At 41.0% G+C, this 16,313-nt stretch overlaps 1 protein-coding gene across 2 annotated transcripts; it reads left to right on the top strand.

Annotated features, from left to right (window-relative positions):
• The first annotated feature begins 6,248 nt into the window (after positions 1-6,248).
• LOC146963770 (14-3-3 protein beta/alpha-1-like) lies at positions 6,249-15,642 on the top strand. 2 transcript variants are annotated; one of them, XM_085766798.1, is made up of 6 exons: positions 6,249-6,304; positions 6,856-7,303; positions 11,702-11,825; positions 13,271-13,434; positions 13,529-13,624; positions 14,561-15,642. In XM_085766798.1, the coding sequence occupies exons 2-6, from the start codon at positions 7,010-7,012 to the stop codon at positions 14,636-14,638; spliced, it is 756 nt and encodes a 251-aa protein (XP_085622924.1). In that variant the 5' UTR covers positions 6,249-6,304; positions 6,856-7,009; the 3' UTR covers positions 14,639-15,642. The 2 variants fall into 2 exon arrangements, with proteins under 2 accessions (XP_085622924.1, XP_085622923.1); XM_085766797.1 differs by having other exon boundaries at positions 6,249-6,308.
• The last annotated feature ends 671 nt before the right edge of the window (positions 15,643-16,313 follow it).

Below are 16,313 nucleotides of genomic sequence, written 5' to 3'. Positions count from 1 at the left end.
GAACACGCAGCATGATTTTCTGCCAGCGATGAGCCAGTGCATATGTGTGTGTCTGAACACGTTTGCCTGTCAAGCATCTCTGGAAAGGCTGAGTCAGTCGGGAGAAACACATAGCGAGTGAAAATAGAGATGGGAAGGGAGAGGGGGCATGGAGGAGACTCTATACATTATGAAAGAGGAGTAGGTGGGAAATGGAGGGGAGACAAACATCACAGAGAGGACACGGTTTGAAAGCTATTGCATCTTGATTAACCTCAATAAACCTTTTAAAAAGCTTTTGCAGTAGAGCCATCACACAGGTTCTCTATCCCATTTTCATCTTTAAATGCATCTCAATAAAAGTCAGAATGAAATATTTAAAATATCATGTCAAGATAAGTGCACCAATCAGGACAATCAGATGTGTGCACAGCATCTTGGGTCACTTTTTGCAAACAGTATACAAAAAGAAAAATCACAGTCTTTTTGCAGATTTTACTAAAACCATTATTCTGTTGTTCATTATGTTTTTACAGTATTTTGCATATATCCTTTTGAAATGTTAACATTATATTATTGTTATTATCATATTGCATGTTATGTAAAAGATTGCATGTGTCACCTTTGTGAAAATAGTAGTGTGTTACAGTTTGACTGAAACTTCTCATTTATAATTTTTATTTTTTAATTAACTCTACTTAATTACAGTATGTAGTAAGTACAATATTGTTATTGAAAAAGAAGTCTATCAGTTGTCTCTCTGTGATTCTTCTTTAGATTTGAATATAAACTACATGGGTCAGTAGTACACTTTTCTGTCCTCCTCCTCCTCCTCCTCCTCTGGGAGATGTAGTCTGGACTAACATGCACAGCTCATGTATGCTCAGGAAAAGACATTCACTACTGGATAGTATGAAGGTCCTTCCCACCCTTTGGGCATCACAGAGTGATTAATCAGCCATCTCAGGATGCCACAGTATAAGCTGCAATGACGTTTGTAAAAGGTACCGCACAGAACAACTAACAGTAAGCTTTAAATGTTTTATTGAGACAGGAGAGGAGAGGAGAGGAGAGGAGAGGAGAGGAGAGGAGAGGAGAGGAGAGGAGAGGAGAGGAGAGGAGAGGAGAGGAGAGGAGAGGGTAATTAAATACAACTCAGCTGACTTTGATGAAGGTCATGCTATACAATGATGACTGCAGTAAGCATGTCTCGTTTGATAGAAAGGCAGACATGCATACAGTATATGAATGTCCACCTATGTAAGAATATATACATATATACAGTCTATATAAAGCTTTGGTGTTACAATGTGCAGCACAGGTGATGTATTATTCATATAGCTAAGGAGTAAAGAGTGAGAGATGGGTGAATGCAACCTCCATACTAAGCTATCTACTGCACACACACATACACACACAACAATCTATGCGGTACATTTTCCACATGGCCTTAGCATTTCACCTCTGTTTAAAGAGCAGTGCATGCAAATGTGCCGACTTCCAGCATGAGGATAGATAAGTAGAGAGGCAGCTCAGCACATCAGTGCCACTGGAAGCCACACAAGCTACAAGGGGGAAAAAAAACACAGTGACGTTGGTGAAATAAAGGAGGAGAGTCTGAAGTCTGCTTCATAAATCAGTGACATTCTCTGATGGATCTAATTAGAGCAGAGACCCTGTTGAAATCCTGGTGGGTGCTTGCAACTGTGTATGTATGAGTCTGCAGTGTAAGGGAGTGCACATGTGTGTGTTTTAATTACCTCTAATTAGAACTTGGAGATGGGCTGTGAACTGGGGCACAGAGGCCTAATTGTCATGTGACGACCTCCCACCTTCTGCACTGGGAGTCGTCAATCACCAGTCCAACCCTGCTATATAAACACAGTGAGGTTTCCCATACAAATATTAATTTGCAAATCATTGTTTCATTTTTTTATTTTTCCTTCTTAATACAGCAAAATGTCCATGTTGAAGACAGGGACAACGGAACTTTGTGGTATTTAGAAACTGATTTGTTTTAATCCGAGCAATGAATCAGCCAATAATAATGACACTACTTCTGCACAGACCAATTTAAAACAATTCTATCACTAGCCCATTATCTATTCTGTACATACATTGTTAAACATCCAGTTTCTCCAGTGGACCAATCCAGATCTCAAATGGACAATCATGAAGATCATCTCTTCTGCTCATAGTGAACAAATATACGTATCTGCAGTACAGAGGAGCCTGTCAGCTGCAAAGATCCATGACTCAGCCACATTAGCTTGTTGTACAGATACTCCAAACCAAGATGCAGAATGCAGCGTATAATAACGTATTAAGAGAGGACCTCTATTACCCGGAAGCTGGAATACATTGCTGGCTGCAGCGCGAAAAGCAGTTCATTGACACCTCGTATAATGAGAGGTTAATTTTTAACATGGCCAGTTGTTTTATTTCTTCCTCACAGGCCACCATTGTCAAACAAAGAGACTGAAAATGATGTGCCTCCAGGTTCCATGAGGAAGTGTCTGCAGCATTAACTCACATAGAAGATGTAATGACAAACATGCTGACCACACCAAAGGAAAATGACACCATCAGGCTCGAGTCCCCTGAAGCCAGCGACAAGCAACAACAACACTCTTATTCAGGTCACATAACACCTCCACTGACTGACTATAAGAACATATACTTCCAAATGTTGCAGCTGCAGGCTACTAATAGTGATACTGTATAACTGACTCACTCTGAACTTGCAGGGTCTTGATTAAATATTATGTCAGTGCTTCTTTGTTTGATGAGCCTTTCGACAAGGAGCAGGCTTAAACATTTTTTAGTGTGTTTGAGTCTTTGGTTGGATGTTGTGGGTGAAAAACAAGGTCAAAATGCAGCTTCAGGTCTAAGGGTGGGTTTGAGTTTTGGCCCCAGAATAGCATAACGACAAGGGTTAGCGTTTGCGTAGTCTTTAAGTTTATGCACAACCTAACTTCATATTTTGGCTGCTCCACCTATCAGATGAGACAACAATGTGAACCTGAGCTATAGAAGACGACGTGCCGCCAGCTAATATCCAGAGAAGCAGCTCAGAAGTGGAGCTGAAGCCATGGGATTTCCCTCCCTATTAACGATTACTATTTATAACCATCTGTCCTACTGTGGACAAGAAGCTGTTCATCTGAGAACACCATATCTAATGACAGAAATAGATGCCTTAGTTTCTAGCCTATGGACTGAAAGATGGTCATTGAAATATGAGGACTTGGCTATTTTGGAAAGTCAAAATGCATTTTGCACCGAAAATATTATTCCTATTTATCTGGTATCACACCAAACAGTTATTTCACTGCAATACCTATACAATATCTATGAAACCAAATACCTGTCTTGAGAATTTAATAAAGTGTCCAGAAACTCAGACCAGTACATTACATCAGACCTACGTTAAAACTGTCTTCCTTGATGCAGGTGCTGGTAAAAAGTCTGTAAAAACAAGAAAAGGCTTGTCGTGTGGTTTGGGTTGGACATAGACAGGATGTTACCCTTTATGTTCTTTCCTGTTGAGAGCAGTGGTAGCTGGTGACCTGCACTGCTGGCTGTGAAAGAGGGTCTTCATGCACTGTCTGTCTGTTGTCACCGCTGATACAGACCGTGGTCAGGTGCTTATCCAATCTTTCCAAGGCTTGTTCCAACAGGAGCAGATGTGTTTTCTAAAAAAAAACTTTTTTTCTAAATGATCAGAAAAGCATGCAACATTAGCTTCACCTTTGGCGAAAAATGATAACAAAGTTACCTCAGCCTGAATCAACCCTGATTCTGAACTGAACTAATTCACTAAAATCTTTTATATCTTGGTGGGACTGGAGTGATTAAACACAGTTTTGGCTTTGAATGCGATTGTTGCACCCCCACCACCTGGTATTAACAAGGCGTATTCATGTTCTTCACCATGGGCACAGTCACACCCATGTAGGCAGGTTTGAGCAGTTTATGTTTACAGTGAGAACAAAAGCAAGCCTGAAGACAACATTTGAAAATGCAAATGTATTTATGTCTAATTATATTATTTATATTTTAACATTCTTGTGCTTTCATAATAATAAAAGGTGCGGGTAAATATTTACTTTTTGGTTTTTTTTTATGCCAGGGGCTCCTGCTCAGCCCAGTGAACTATACAACGCTCTGTAATAGGCTGGATTATTACCCAGTTAAGCAGATAAACAGTAGGTTTATGTGTTCTATATTATATTTATAACGCTAATAGCTACTAGTGAAAACCATGGTTATGATTTCAGATAAATTCATCACGTATCTGTATCATAATGTTTGTCAAAGTGACCAAGATTTCACGATGACTCATCTTGAATCACTCCTTAACTCACTGATGACTCCTCATTTTCATCAAGTCCCTGGCTGCAGCCAACAGCCGGCATCATCATCCAGGAGTCAGTGTCACAGTCGACTGTAAAGACAGAAAAGCCAAAAAGTAACTAACTAGCAGTTTAATAGTAATCCCAAATCCGTGTTAGCCTGTGGTCTGGGAGTGACTGTTGTGGTGTGGCAGAGATGTAATCCAACCATTACCACAAAGAAGGGATTAAAAATGCAAATAAGGGAAAGTGTCCTCCTGTTTTTATCAAGATTTTAATCCTGTCTGTCTTTTTCTGTCACAGCATCTTACAGCTAAAGCTCCCATTAGGTCGACTGCTGTCTGGCAGGAAGAGCAGCTAAGCTGTATAATGCATCTGCAGCTACCTTGGCAGTGTATGACTAAGCAAACAGACATTGGAGAAATAATAGAGTGATACAAGCAGCTCACTGTGTATGCTGCAATTTTTTTTTTTATAAATGTAATTAATTATTATCTATCCACAAGGACTTGTTTATATCATGGCCTAATTATTTTAATCATCACATGTATCAAACAGTGAGAACAATTAACCAACCAGTATCGCCAGTGTTCGACCTGAGACACGCCGCAGACGACATGTCCACAGATCACTTTGATCTGCAAAGTGTCAGAGAAACCAAATGATTTGCAGGTTTCAGCTGAGATGAACTACGCCCAGGGGTTCCTTCTCATTATGTAAGCCCACGCCTTTTGATGACCTCAGCAGCTTGTCACTCTGTGACTGAGCGGTAAAGCAAGGTGGAGATCAAGCAAGCACAAAGGTCAGAGTGAGAAGGTTTGTGCTGTGTAAGAAAATGGCTAACACAAGACCTAAGAGGGAAGAGACTGACAGCAAAGAAGAAGGAAACTACCCCCTGCAAAATATGCACAGATGACGTCACCTATAAAGGGAAGTGCCACTGACATGCGCTGACAGTGGCAAACAAATACAAATCAAAATTGCTCATAATACAAGTGCCAGAGCATAACCAACCTCTAAATAGTTATAGTATGTATTATTACAGGTACGATTTCAATCCCAACTTCAATCAGAATATGAAAACATACATGTGGTTGTCACTTGACAGGGATCACCTCTCAAATTCAAGTTCTCACTCTTTCACTGTTTGCAATGGCTAAAATCAAAAGGGAAGGTAGCCTATGTCTTTACAGCATAATGAGGCAGGATGCTGCAATAGGACACAGACCCCTCTCCTAAAACAGAAAGACTCCTCAACCCCCATGACTTAGACCACTTGGGCCTACATTTTGGGGCCTGCCTGTTAGACCCATGTTTATTCCATCCATCCAGCATTGAGCAAGTCCTGCCTGAGGGAATAATCTACCAATTTTCACGTTTTGTTTCACAGTTTTGGGACAATGCAGGTCTATGACACAGATAAGTAAGCTACATCTGCTGTACAGAAAATCTTGGTGTTAGTGTTACCAGAACATTGTTAGTTGGAGTATTTCCATGAGATTTGTTGACAATAAGAAAAATATAAAATATCAGCAGATAAAAACTTCAAAAGAGGAGAGATAAATTGTCTGACTAAGTAAAGGGGAGACAGTGCCACACCCGCCTACAGAGCCTACAAGCGTGTGAATGCAGGGAGTGATTGGATGAGCATCACCATGGCAATGCGATGACGTCTTCATCCCTTGCTCTAATTGGAGGAAACCCCGTGGCCCCAGCCGCTGCAGCGTTCCAGTCTGTCAAACTACTTCTGTAGGCCCGCCCCCTTCCCCCGCGCTACGCAGCCATTGGTCCGCACAACTCAACTTTCCTGTCGATCACGTGAGATGACGATTTACGATTGGACGGACGACATCCAGAAGAGCCGCCCCTATTTCAGCACGCACAGTTGGATTTTCGCCGCTACTGCCGTTCTTTGCCTTTCTGACTGATCTGTCAAATCGGATCAATTTGTGGAGCAAATTCGGACCTCAGTAGGTCAGAAACGATGAGTATTTTTTTACTATTTCTTACCCTATCTTTAAACGTATTGACGCAAAGTAGTCGCTAAACTAACGGACTGCGGTTGGTGTAGTGTTTTGTACGGGTAACGATAACGTGACATTTTGTATTGAAAGGAGTGGCCGTTGGAGCTAACGGCAGCTAGCTGTGGCTAACCCGCTAGCTGCCTGCAGCAGAGCAGACAGCTTTGTGGCGGGTTTGCCAGCAGATCTCTGCTTCCGATGCTCACAGCCAGCAGCCTCCGCTCTCATAGCGTTTGTTCGCTGTTAGACACCACAGGTTGGGAGCTATTCAGTCGCTGGATGTTGTAGTTAAACCGAGCTGGTGAATTTGTCAGGATAATAAGTGTCCGGAATAGGTTTTTCTTTCGTTTAAGGTATTTTTTTTTTTTTTTTTTTTTTACCCAGATAGGTTGCATGTCTTTTTATGCTCTGAGGACGATCGTATAATTATGCTGCCTTTCAGTTGCATAACTTGCAGTCATATTAACATCTGTTCATTTTATTGTCTCCTTTTTCCGCAGCTTGTAACGTTACTGTGGGGAATAACATCGTCGATCCCTTTGCTGCAGCTATTCATCTACTCAGCAGTCCCTGACTGTCACACACACACACACACACCCCCTCCCCCGGATTTCTGATTTCTCAGTCCCCCTCAAATATATATTAAAAAAAACTATGGATAGGACGGATCTTATTCAGAAGGCCAAGCTGGCGGAGCAGGCTGAGCGCTACGACGACATGGCAGATTGCATGAAGGAGGTAACGGAGAAGGGTGGCGAGCTGTCAAACGAGGAGAGGAACCTGCTGTCCGTCGCCTACAAAAACGTGGTTGGGGCGAGGCGGTCCGCATGGAGGGTGATGTCCAGCATCGGACTGAAGACCGAGGGGTGCGAGAAGAAGCAGCAGCTGGTCAAGGAGTACCGGGAGAAGGTGGAGAAGGAGCTGCAGGATATCTGCAACAACGTTTTGGTAAGATGTCTTTTTTTTTTTTTCTCTTTACCTTGATTTTATTCTGAAATCTGCTGCATGGATGCGAAATGTAAAGCACTCTAAAAGCAGAGCTATGTTTGTTGAATTATTAAAAATTGGGGATGGCTATAACTTAATTGTGGTTTCTATAATTCTTCCTCAGTCTTGGTTTTCCATTTTTTATTATATTAGCGGCATCGTTTAGTGCTTTTTAGCTTAGTGGACTATTGCACTTAAAGAAAGCGGAAAGATGCCATTTGCACAATTGAAGTGGTGAACGTGTGCACACAAAATCCATAGTGACGTGATTATTTTAGTCCAGTAATCTGTGTCAAATGGCATCTTCCTTGTTTCCTGTGAGCTCCTCTGTTGTATAAATATGGCCTCTACAGGCGGAGAGGGACAAGGAAGTATTATGTAGTCCTCCCACTGTTCCTGCCTTTTGGGAATCTGAAATTAGAACAATGGGCTTGAAACCTTGTGAGGGCGTGAACTGACAAAAGGTCAAAATGACTACAGCAGCAAGGTGTGTCTGACTGGGTGGAGAGGGAACTCAGGCCGCACACAGGAAAGATAAGCTGTATGCTCTGTGTTGTGTAAAGCTGTGCTTTATTCCGTATCCATGCAGCCCCATCTGGCAGATAGAAGCCTAATGTGGTTAGCCAAGTGCAAGAATTTACATGCATAAACGACTCGTACTAAGCACAGTTTGTACACATCACTGATAAAACCACACTTGATGGTTTAACTAAATTTCTACTCGGACATTACTCTGGACATTTCAGGCTAAGCTTTACTGGAACAATTGAAGGGGAAAGGGGGGTGTATGCTTTCACCTCTTGTTTTATCTAATGCAACAGCACAGATTGGTGCTTTACATTATTTCCAGCCTGCCTTCATAGTGGATTAGAGGAGATCTGTGTGGAAGCTTAGCTGTAAGATCGAGATAATTTCCCCGTGGTGCTGTCTTTAAAATGCTCTGGAAAAGCTGTTGGGGCCAATCACTTTCCACCAGCTTCCCATGGGTGTTCCTGGGATGGTGCGCTTGCATGGCTGTGACTCAGCTTTCAGTATCTGTGCTAGTAAGTGTTGACTGAGGGTGTGTCAGTCTTCATGCCTTGACTTGTACCCACATAGGCAGAAGAGCAGAGACCGCAGTAGACGAGCAGTCTCGCTCTGGTACCCTTCTTTCTTGATTTCCTGCAAAGTACACGGTGAAAGCAGATAGATTTGCACCTCAGGTGGAAGCAGGGTGGTTGTTTGGTAGCAGAGGCATGGGGATGTTTGGTTTCCTCACAGGATGTGCATGTACAGCTTGTAAATCAGACAGGGTGTCAGCCGACACATGTAATTATTGCGGGCACCTTTATAGTACATTTGCTGAGTAGAGGGGGAACAAAAAGCTAGAGCCACCTTAGTCAGTGCTAATTAAATTGATAACCAGGGATTACTTCACGTTTGGAAAGTATATTATCAATTCCCGATGGATTTGTAAAGGCACTCGTGCCTACACAACCAGTCAGGCTTTCATCCACTACGCTATTCGTGCTTTCGTATGAGCACTGGTATCTGAAATCAGAGCTTTGTGTGAACGCACTGGGAGCAAGGCTACTCCTCTTCTTGTCTATTGTGCAGAGCACGCAGTGAAAGAGGAATGCTCAGCACTTGAGACATGCACGTGTAGCGGCTGAGCCAATCTTTGTGTCAGTAAATGACTGGGGAGTGGCTGCTGGGGTGGGTTTGGCTCGGACAAGAGCAGCGTCTCTCTCCCAGGTTTGGGAGAGAAAAGCTCTTTTCTCCCTCTCTCTCTTTTTGACTCACAATTATGTAAGTCAAAGACAAAGAGGATGTTTTATACCTTCTCTTAACACTGTATTGCTTCTGAGTCAGGATCAGTCATTAGGGCTTTAGAGGTGTTGGAGAGCATTTTCATTCTGGGTGAAATGATTAATCTGCTCTCTAAATCGGTTAACTTGAACATAAGCCTTGGTTTCACTGACACAGATTAGCCCGAGTAATCTTCTCATGTCCACTGAGAGACGGATGACTTGGCCTAGAGTGTAATCACAGGATGCAATTTGTCTTGTGTTTTTCTACATTACCACTACAATTTACTGCTATTACTAATTTGGTAGCTATGGTATATTATTAAAATTCTGTAGCTACTGTTTGTAGATTTTAGAGTTAACAGTCCCTGAAAGCTGCACCATGCCTTTGTATTGAAACACAAATTTGGTTATAATGGTTGGTTGGTTGGTTAAAGTATTCATTCCCACTGTTCTGCTATATAATATTCATTTCAGTTAAAAAATAAGTGATGTAATTGAAAAGGAGCCAGTTGAATATTTGACCTTAAATTGTCCTAGTTGTCATGTTCATCCAGTTGTGTACTTTGTAGACCAGGTGGTTACAGATATTTAACCTGCCACAAAAAGAGTTTTCCTTTTTTTTTTAATATAGCCTACATAAATACATTTACACGTTCCAAGCTTGGTCAGTTTTTGAGTTCTATGGTTAATTATTGGGAATAATGACACAACGCAGGCGTTGCTTGTATCTTTCCTTAGACGCTACTAATGGAACATTTGTGAGTGAATTTCACAAGGGAGTGAAAGAATGATGCAAAGTCTTTTAAAATCGGCAATAAGACTCATGTCAGCAGTGAGACATGCTATACAGTGCGAACATGGGGGAGTGCTCGTGAAAAGATAGTGGAATCTGGGGCAGAAGACAGCTGGGGATACACTAGAGGGCTGGCCTGGTTGCGGACAGTTTGAGGCGACTTTATTGGAAACTGACACAGAGCAAAATGTTTCCTCTAAATGACACTGGGCGAGCGCATGTACGTGACTCCTGATAGAGCACAAATGTACTCATTAATCATTGAGCTGAGCGGCTATGAACAGCAAAGAAAGTAGTGCTCTCTGGTGGATGGAAGCTAATGCCACTCTCATGATGGGTGAGCCCCACCTACAGTGCATCAGCAAAGTATCCAGACCCCTCGAGTTGTTTTACATTTTCTCATGTTGCACCCTCGATCTACAGTCTCTACCTCATGATGACAAAGCAAAAACTAAATTTAAAAATTAGAGAAAATGTATGACGAAGGTAAAACTGAAACATCACACCAATATAAGGATTCAGACCCTTTGCTATGACATTTGAGATTTAACTTGGGTGCTTGCATGTTGAAGATGTTTTGTAGACCTTAACATGAATCCACTTGTGGTAAATTCAGTTATTATTTTGAAACACACACACACATATTTATGTAAGATGTCACAGTTAACAATGCATATCCAAGCAAACATCGAGCCACGAGGTGGAAGAGAAAACCAGCAGAACACCCAGGACTCTTCTTTGAGCTGGCCACCTGGCTAGACTGAGCTGTCAGGGGAGAAGGGCCTTGGTACTGTAGCCACTCTGGCTGAGCTCCAGACATCCTGTGTGAAGAGAAACTTCCAGAAAGACAGCCATCACTGCAACACTTCAGATCTTCAGTAAAAGTTTGCAGAAAAAACAAACAAACTCTGGTCTCATTAAACCAAGACGATACTGTTAAATCTCGGGTATTATTAGCATAAGATTTGAAGGAATCCACACACTGCTCATCAAATGCCCTCTATCTTCCCAAAAGTGGGGGCAGCATCATGCGGTGGTTTTGTCTTTATAGTGGCAGGGATGAAGTGTGTGGTCAGGGTTTACGGAAATCTTAATATGGCAAAGTAGAAAGATATTGTTGAATGAAAACCTGGTCCACAGAGCTCAGGCCTTCAAGCTGGGCTGAAGGTTCGGTTTCCAACATAACAGTGACCATAGAGACACAGACAGTGAAGACGGTACAGCCGTGGCTCTGAATGTCCTCTTTCGACCCAATAAGGGCCCTGATTTGAACCCAGTGGAACTTCTCTGGAGAGACATAAAAATAGATGTCCATTGTTGTCCCCCACCCAACCTTGTAGAGCGTGAGACAAACTTCAGAGAAGAATGGCAGAAAATCCTCCAAACCAGGTGTGCAAAGCTTGTTGAGTCACACCAAAGAAAACTCTGGGCTGGACTATGATTGAACTAAGTACAGAAGAGGAAAGAGTCCAAGTTTTTCTGTCCATGTCATACTGAAAATTAGGGGGAATTTAATTGTAATGATTTATTTTTAGAATATGGCAGCAACTCCACAAATATGAAAAAGTGAAGTGTCTGAATACCCCGCAGTGGGGATCTGTTTTTATTTATTTTTTATCTTAATTTTGGTTGGCAACAGTAAACACAGTTTTGTTAAGAGCGGCTATTTCCACCCTTCGTGCTTGCTGTTGAAATGATTGTTGTGAAAAGTCTTAACTGTTCAACATTTCCTCTGTTCACCTAATTAAGTTGATTTTAACATTTTTGTCTTCACAGAAACTGCTGGACAACTTTTTAATTGGAAATTCCACAAATCCCGAGAGCAAAGTCTTCTATCTAAAGATGAAGGGGGACTACTATAGATACCTCGCTGAAGTTGCCTCTGGAGACGACAAATCAAGTGAGTTTGTGCTTTTTCTTCATGATAAAACATTTTTGTTTTTCTCTTCCATTCTTATCTTTTCATTTGTTCATTTTTTTTTCTTTGCCACTGCTTTTCTTCTCTTTGTTTGTAGTCGAGATTCTTTAAGGTATCCAGGCGTCTTTTTCATTAGTATGTAAAAGGCTAAAATAAGCCTCCGTCTGTCTTTTTGAATCTGGGCCCCTTCACACTCCGAATGGGAATGTGTCAGATTTTGTCTTGGAGCAAAGAGCTGGAAATGACGTCAAATGGGTCGATGTGTCACGGTCGTGTGACCACAGTGTCCCGTCTCATAGGAGGGCATAAACAGGAGTGGGTAGCAGCTTTGCCTCAGGGGAAGATGTATAGTTACACAAGCCTGGCCACCGTGCTGCTGATGGCTTATGACCACTACCTGTGTGGACTGGATCTACTGGGATTCATATTGTTTTCAATTATTTCATGGGTAAAACATTTTCATCATGTGCACAACATGACATTGAGTGATTTGTATTATATTTAGTATGCCAACCGTCACTTTATCTTGCAGCCTCATGCTGTCATTACAGTGTAATTTGAAAAATGAAATGGTAAAGGTTGTGGAGGAGTTCTATGTTTTTCCTACTGTCAACAGTTTTTGTGGTAAGACAATACGTTAGTCAGTTTCTCAGTACCGTCTGTCATCTCCCCTTCTGCCTGTGGCACTTGCCCACAAGACCACCGATTGTTACTGAGCATTCAAGTCTTTAATCTCCATGTCGGTTTCAATGGAAAGAAATTGTGGTGCTTAATGGCAGAAAGGGAAAAGATTTTAGTTGGATCAATTCAGTGTTGGTTTTGGCTTTTCATAGGATTTGTTGACAATAAGAAGAATGTAGAATAAAACCAGTTTTGTGGTTTTAAATGACTAGTTTCTCATTGGGAATTAGATGAAAAGATTGATTGCGCTCTTATGTATGCGCAGTAAATACAAGGCTTGAGCCTGGCACTGATTAGTCTAGCTTGGCACCGAAACTAAACAAGGGGAAGCGTCTCGCCTGGCTCTGTCTAAAGGTATCAAAATCCATGTGCCAGCACCTCTGAAGCTCACTGTTTAACATGTCATATCGCCGTTTAATTCTGTCAAAGTGTGAAAATGAAAATTTGTCTCACTGGCAGTTATCTGTAGGCCTGCAGCAGTATGCCTCCTGAATACACAGATGGTTTACTTGCCACTGCTGCAGCAACTCTGTGGAATAGTCGGATTCATAACACCCTTTAAACCACAAATTTTACACATGGATTTTTATGCGGTTGAACTGTTGCACTCAGCTCATATTTTATTTATTTTTTTTGTCTTTTTGTCTCTACAGCATCAAACTTGAACAGATTTTGGCCAAATTAAATATTTCCACTTAAATATACATTGACTAATATATGTTTTTGATTCCTTCCTCTTCCTACAGAGACCATTGAAAACTCACAACAAGCGTACCAGGAAGCATTTGACATCAGCAAGACTGAGATGGATCCCACACATCCCATCCGCCTGGGCTTGGCGCTTAACTTCTCCGTCTTCTTCTATGAGATCCTCAACTCCCCAGAAAAAGCCTGCGAGCTGGCCAAAAAGGTCTGCATACTTTTCAAAAAATAAATAACTGTCACTTAACTTTAGGTGTCTGTGGTGCGCTCCAAGTGTTAACATTTTCCTCTGCTTATTGCAGGCGTTCGATGATGCCATTGCAGAGCTCGACCAGCTAAATGAGGAGTCCTACAAAGACAGCACTCTTATCATGCAGCTCCTCAGAGACAACCTGACAGTGAGTGTTCGGCTCCACATGACACAAAGATGATCACGGTTTTATGTGTTTCATGCTTTAAACTAAAGTCATACAACATGATGCTCAGTCCTGCCGCCGAGCAAGATGCATTTCAAATGGCAAGATAGGGATAAAAGTACACACTTTCAAATGGCCTGTCAGTTAAAAAATTAAAAATTAAATCAACAGACCATGTATGATTCTAGGTGTAGGAGGCTACGGTAGTATTTGTCATTCCTGGAGGATTTGAAAAGACCACATAAAAGTATGGACTGTGTAATAAAAAAGGTATTTAGAACAGGATTTGCTCCATATATGGCAAGCTCAGTGTCCAGTAACCTATGCTTCATTAGACAGATTTCTTTTCCGCTGTTGCTTCTATTGAAGCTTCCTGCATCTTTATAGTGTTGTGAAATGACCTTAATAAGAACATAATTCAATTATGTTCAGAGATTTAACATACATAAATCACGTTTGATGTGACATAAGAACCTGACACTGACATAAAGATCAGATGAGCTGTAGCCACGGCATATACGTATGCTGCAGCACAGACATGGTGTTGTACTCTCTTGTACAGACAGAAAGTGAAGGGAGCATGTGGCCAATTATAGCGTAATGTAGCCAACCGATTGCAAGAAAGCCATATAAAATCTGATTAGGGTTAGTTTGAAATACAGTAGTCATTTATTTATTGTCAATTGAATGATGACGAGGCCATAATTTAGACATCTTTGAAGAAACCCCATGACCTGAAAGGATGAGTCAGGATGAATCAGCCTCTAGCTGTCCAAAAGCCTGAGACATACAGATGTTCAGAGACATTTCTAATAAAGCTCAAATGTGTAATCGCTGCCACTTCCTCTACAAAGCACTGCATAAGGATTATGAATACATACATGCATGAATGAAAGCTGAAATTGTTTCTCTTTCCAGTTATGGACATCGGACAACGCTCCCGAGGAGGGCGAAGGCGGAGAAGCAGGAGAGGGCGGGAATGAGAATGAGAACTAAAACACACAAGCCCTCTGTGTCGGGGTCATCTCCAAAAATGACAAAAGGAAAAAAAAAACTTTTTACACATCCTTCATTCCTTATTGCTCCACTCAAACATTCTACCAATGAAACCCATTGCTGAAAAGAGTTGTGTAAGGAAATAAATTTAAAAGAAAAAGAAAAATCAATCTTTTCACAATGCAGATTTGGACAACTGGTGAAAAGAGAAACCCTCCATTCTTCTGGTTTGTGTTTGTCCTGGCCTTCCCATGTGTGCAGTTTCAGCTGTAGAAAAGTGATTGATAGCTTGACAATGGTATCAGACTCCTAGCTCAATTTAGAGGCAGGAAAAAAAAATTAATCCCATCTTTGAACAACTGTAAGCCTAAATCCCATCAATTGAGAGGGTTTGGATTTGTCCCCCCCCAATAAGAAATGTTAGATATAAAAACTAGCTTCCCCCATACTTTTTCTTTTAGTGTGTCTATCTCAACAGTTACGTGGTACGGTTACAGCAGCTGAAGTCCAGCTTCAAACTAATTTTCACACTGCAGGGAAAGCCAGTGCACTGAACACACTGGCAACAAATACTATAATACAGCCAAGTAATGCCCATTGGTGAAATCCTCACTTTCTGCCCTGGTTATGATGCCACTCTATCACTGAAGCATGTCTGCGGGTCGGGGGGGAAGGTGGTGCTTGTTTGTCTGACCAAATGCAGGGACCTTTTTAATGGGAAGAAGACAATTCTGTCATGCATGTCTCTTGAGATATTACACTGGAATGGGAACAATTGCTGTAACACACACAAGTCCAAGTGTCAAGTTTAGTAATTTTCAATGCAGGTTTGTACACATCCTACAAGAGGGTGATTTGTTAGTCTGTCCAGTGATTGTCATTAGAGATTTGGACCACTATTGTTTTGCTATTCATTCAATTGTAGTCCCCAAAAGCCTTGTGGAAATGTTTGAAACCCTATGTATCAGCTATGTTAACATGAATAAAACATTTTATAAACCAAATCCAACTTTGTCTGTGTATTTGTAACTGTTATGATTGCAAAAAATGTGCTTTATGTGATATTGAAATGATTCTCGCAACTTTAAACAGGAATGAAATATTTTTTTGAAATTAAACTCCATGTCACGAGTCAGTCATGTTTCTCTGAGAGACACTGTTGGTAATCAACTATAATTACAAGTGGGACAGTTCAGAGCAGAACTTGGATTATCGAAGGTAAAAAAAGAAAAGGGAAATAAGGGGGAAAAATGAAAACATGTTGACGTGTCATTGTCTTTTTCTCAGATAAGACACATACAGTACATCATCAAGAAGCTAGATATATTTACTCAAATAGTGTCCCCACTAGTACTTGTATCTTCATTTAGTTAATTTATACTCCACCCCTACATTTCATATTACAATACTGTTATTCATTTATAATTATACAGAAGATTATGAAGTTACAGCAGATGAATATGCCTTTGAAAAGGACCATAGGGGTGTCGTGGCAACTAACTAGATTAGTACATTTATAAATAGTACTTATAATATAAATATAATAGCATAATTCGTTTTACGTGCAAATAAAACCCTTAAGAAATAATAATAATATAAAAATCTGACAGAGGCCATTTTCCTGCCAATGATTATATAATTAATATATATTTCAGTATTTCAGTATTTATTTCGC

Source organism: Trachurus japonicus, chromosome 22, assembly GCF_045865225.1.
Source record: "Trachurus japonicus isolate A0001 chromosome 22, Traja_1.0".
Lineage (NCBI taxonomy): Eukaryota > Metazoa > Chordata > Actinopteri > Carangiformes > Carangidae > Trachurus > Trachurus japonicus.
Note: the sequence above shows the minus strand (reverse complement) of the source record. Positions and strands in the feature narration are given on the sequence as shown.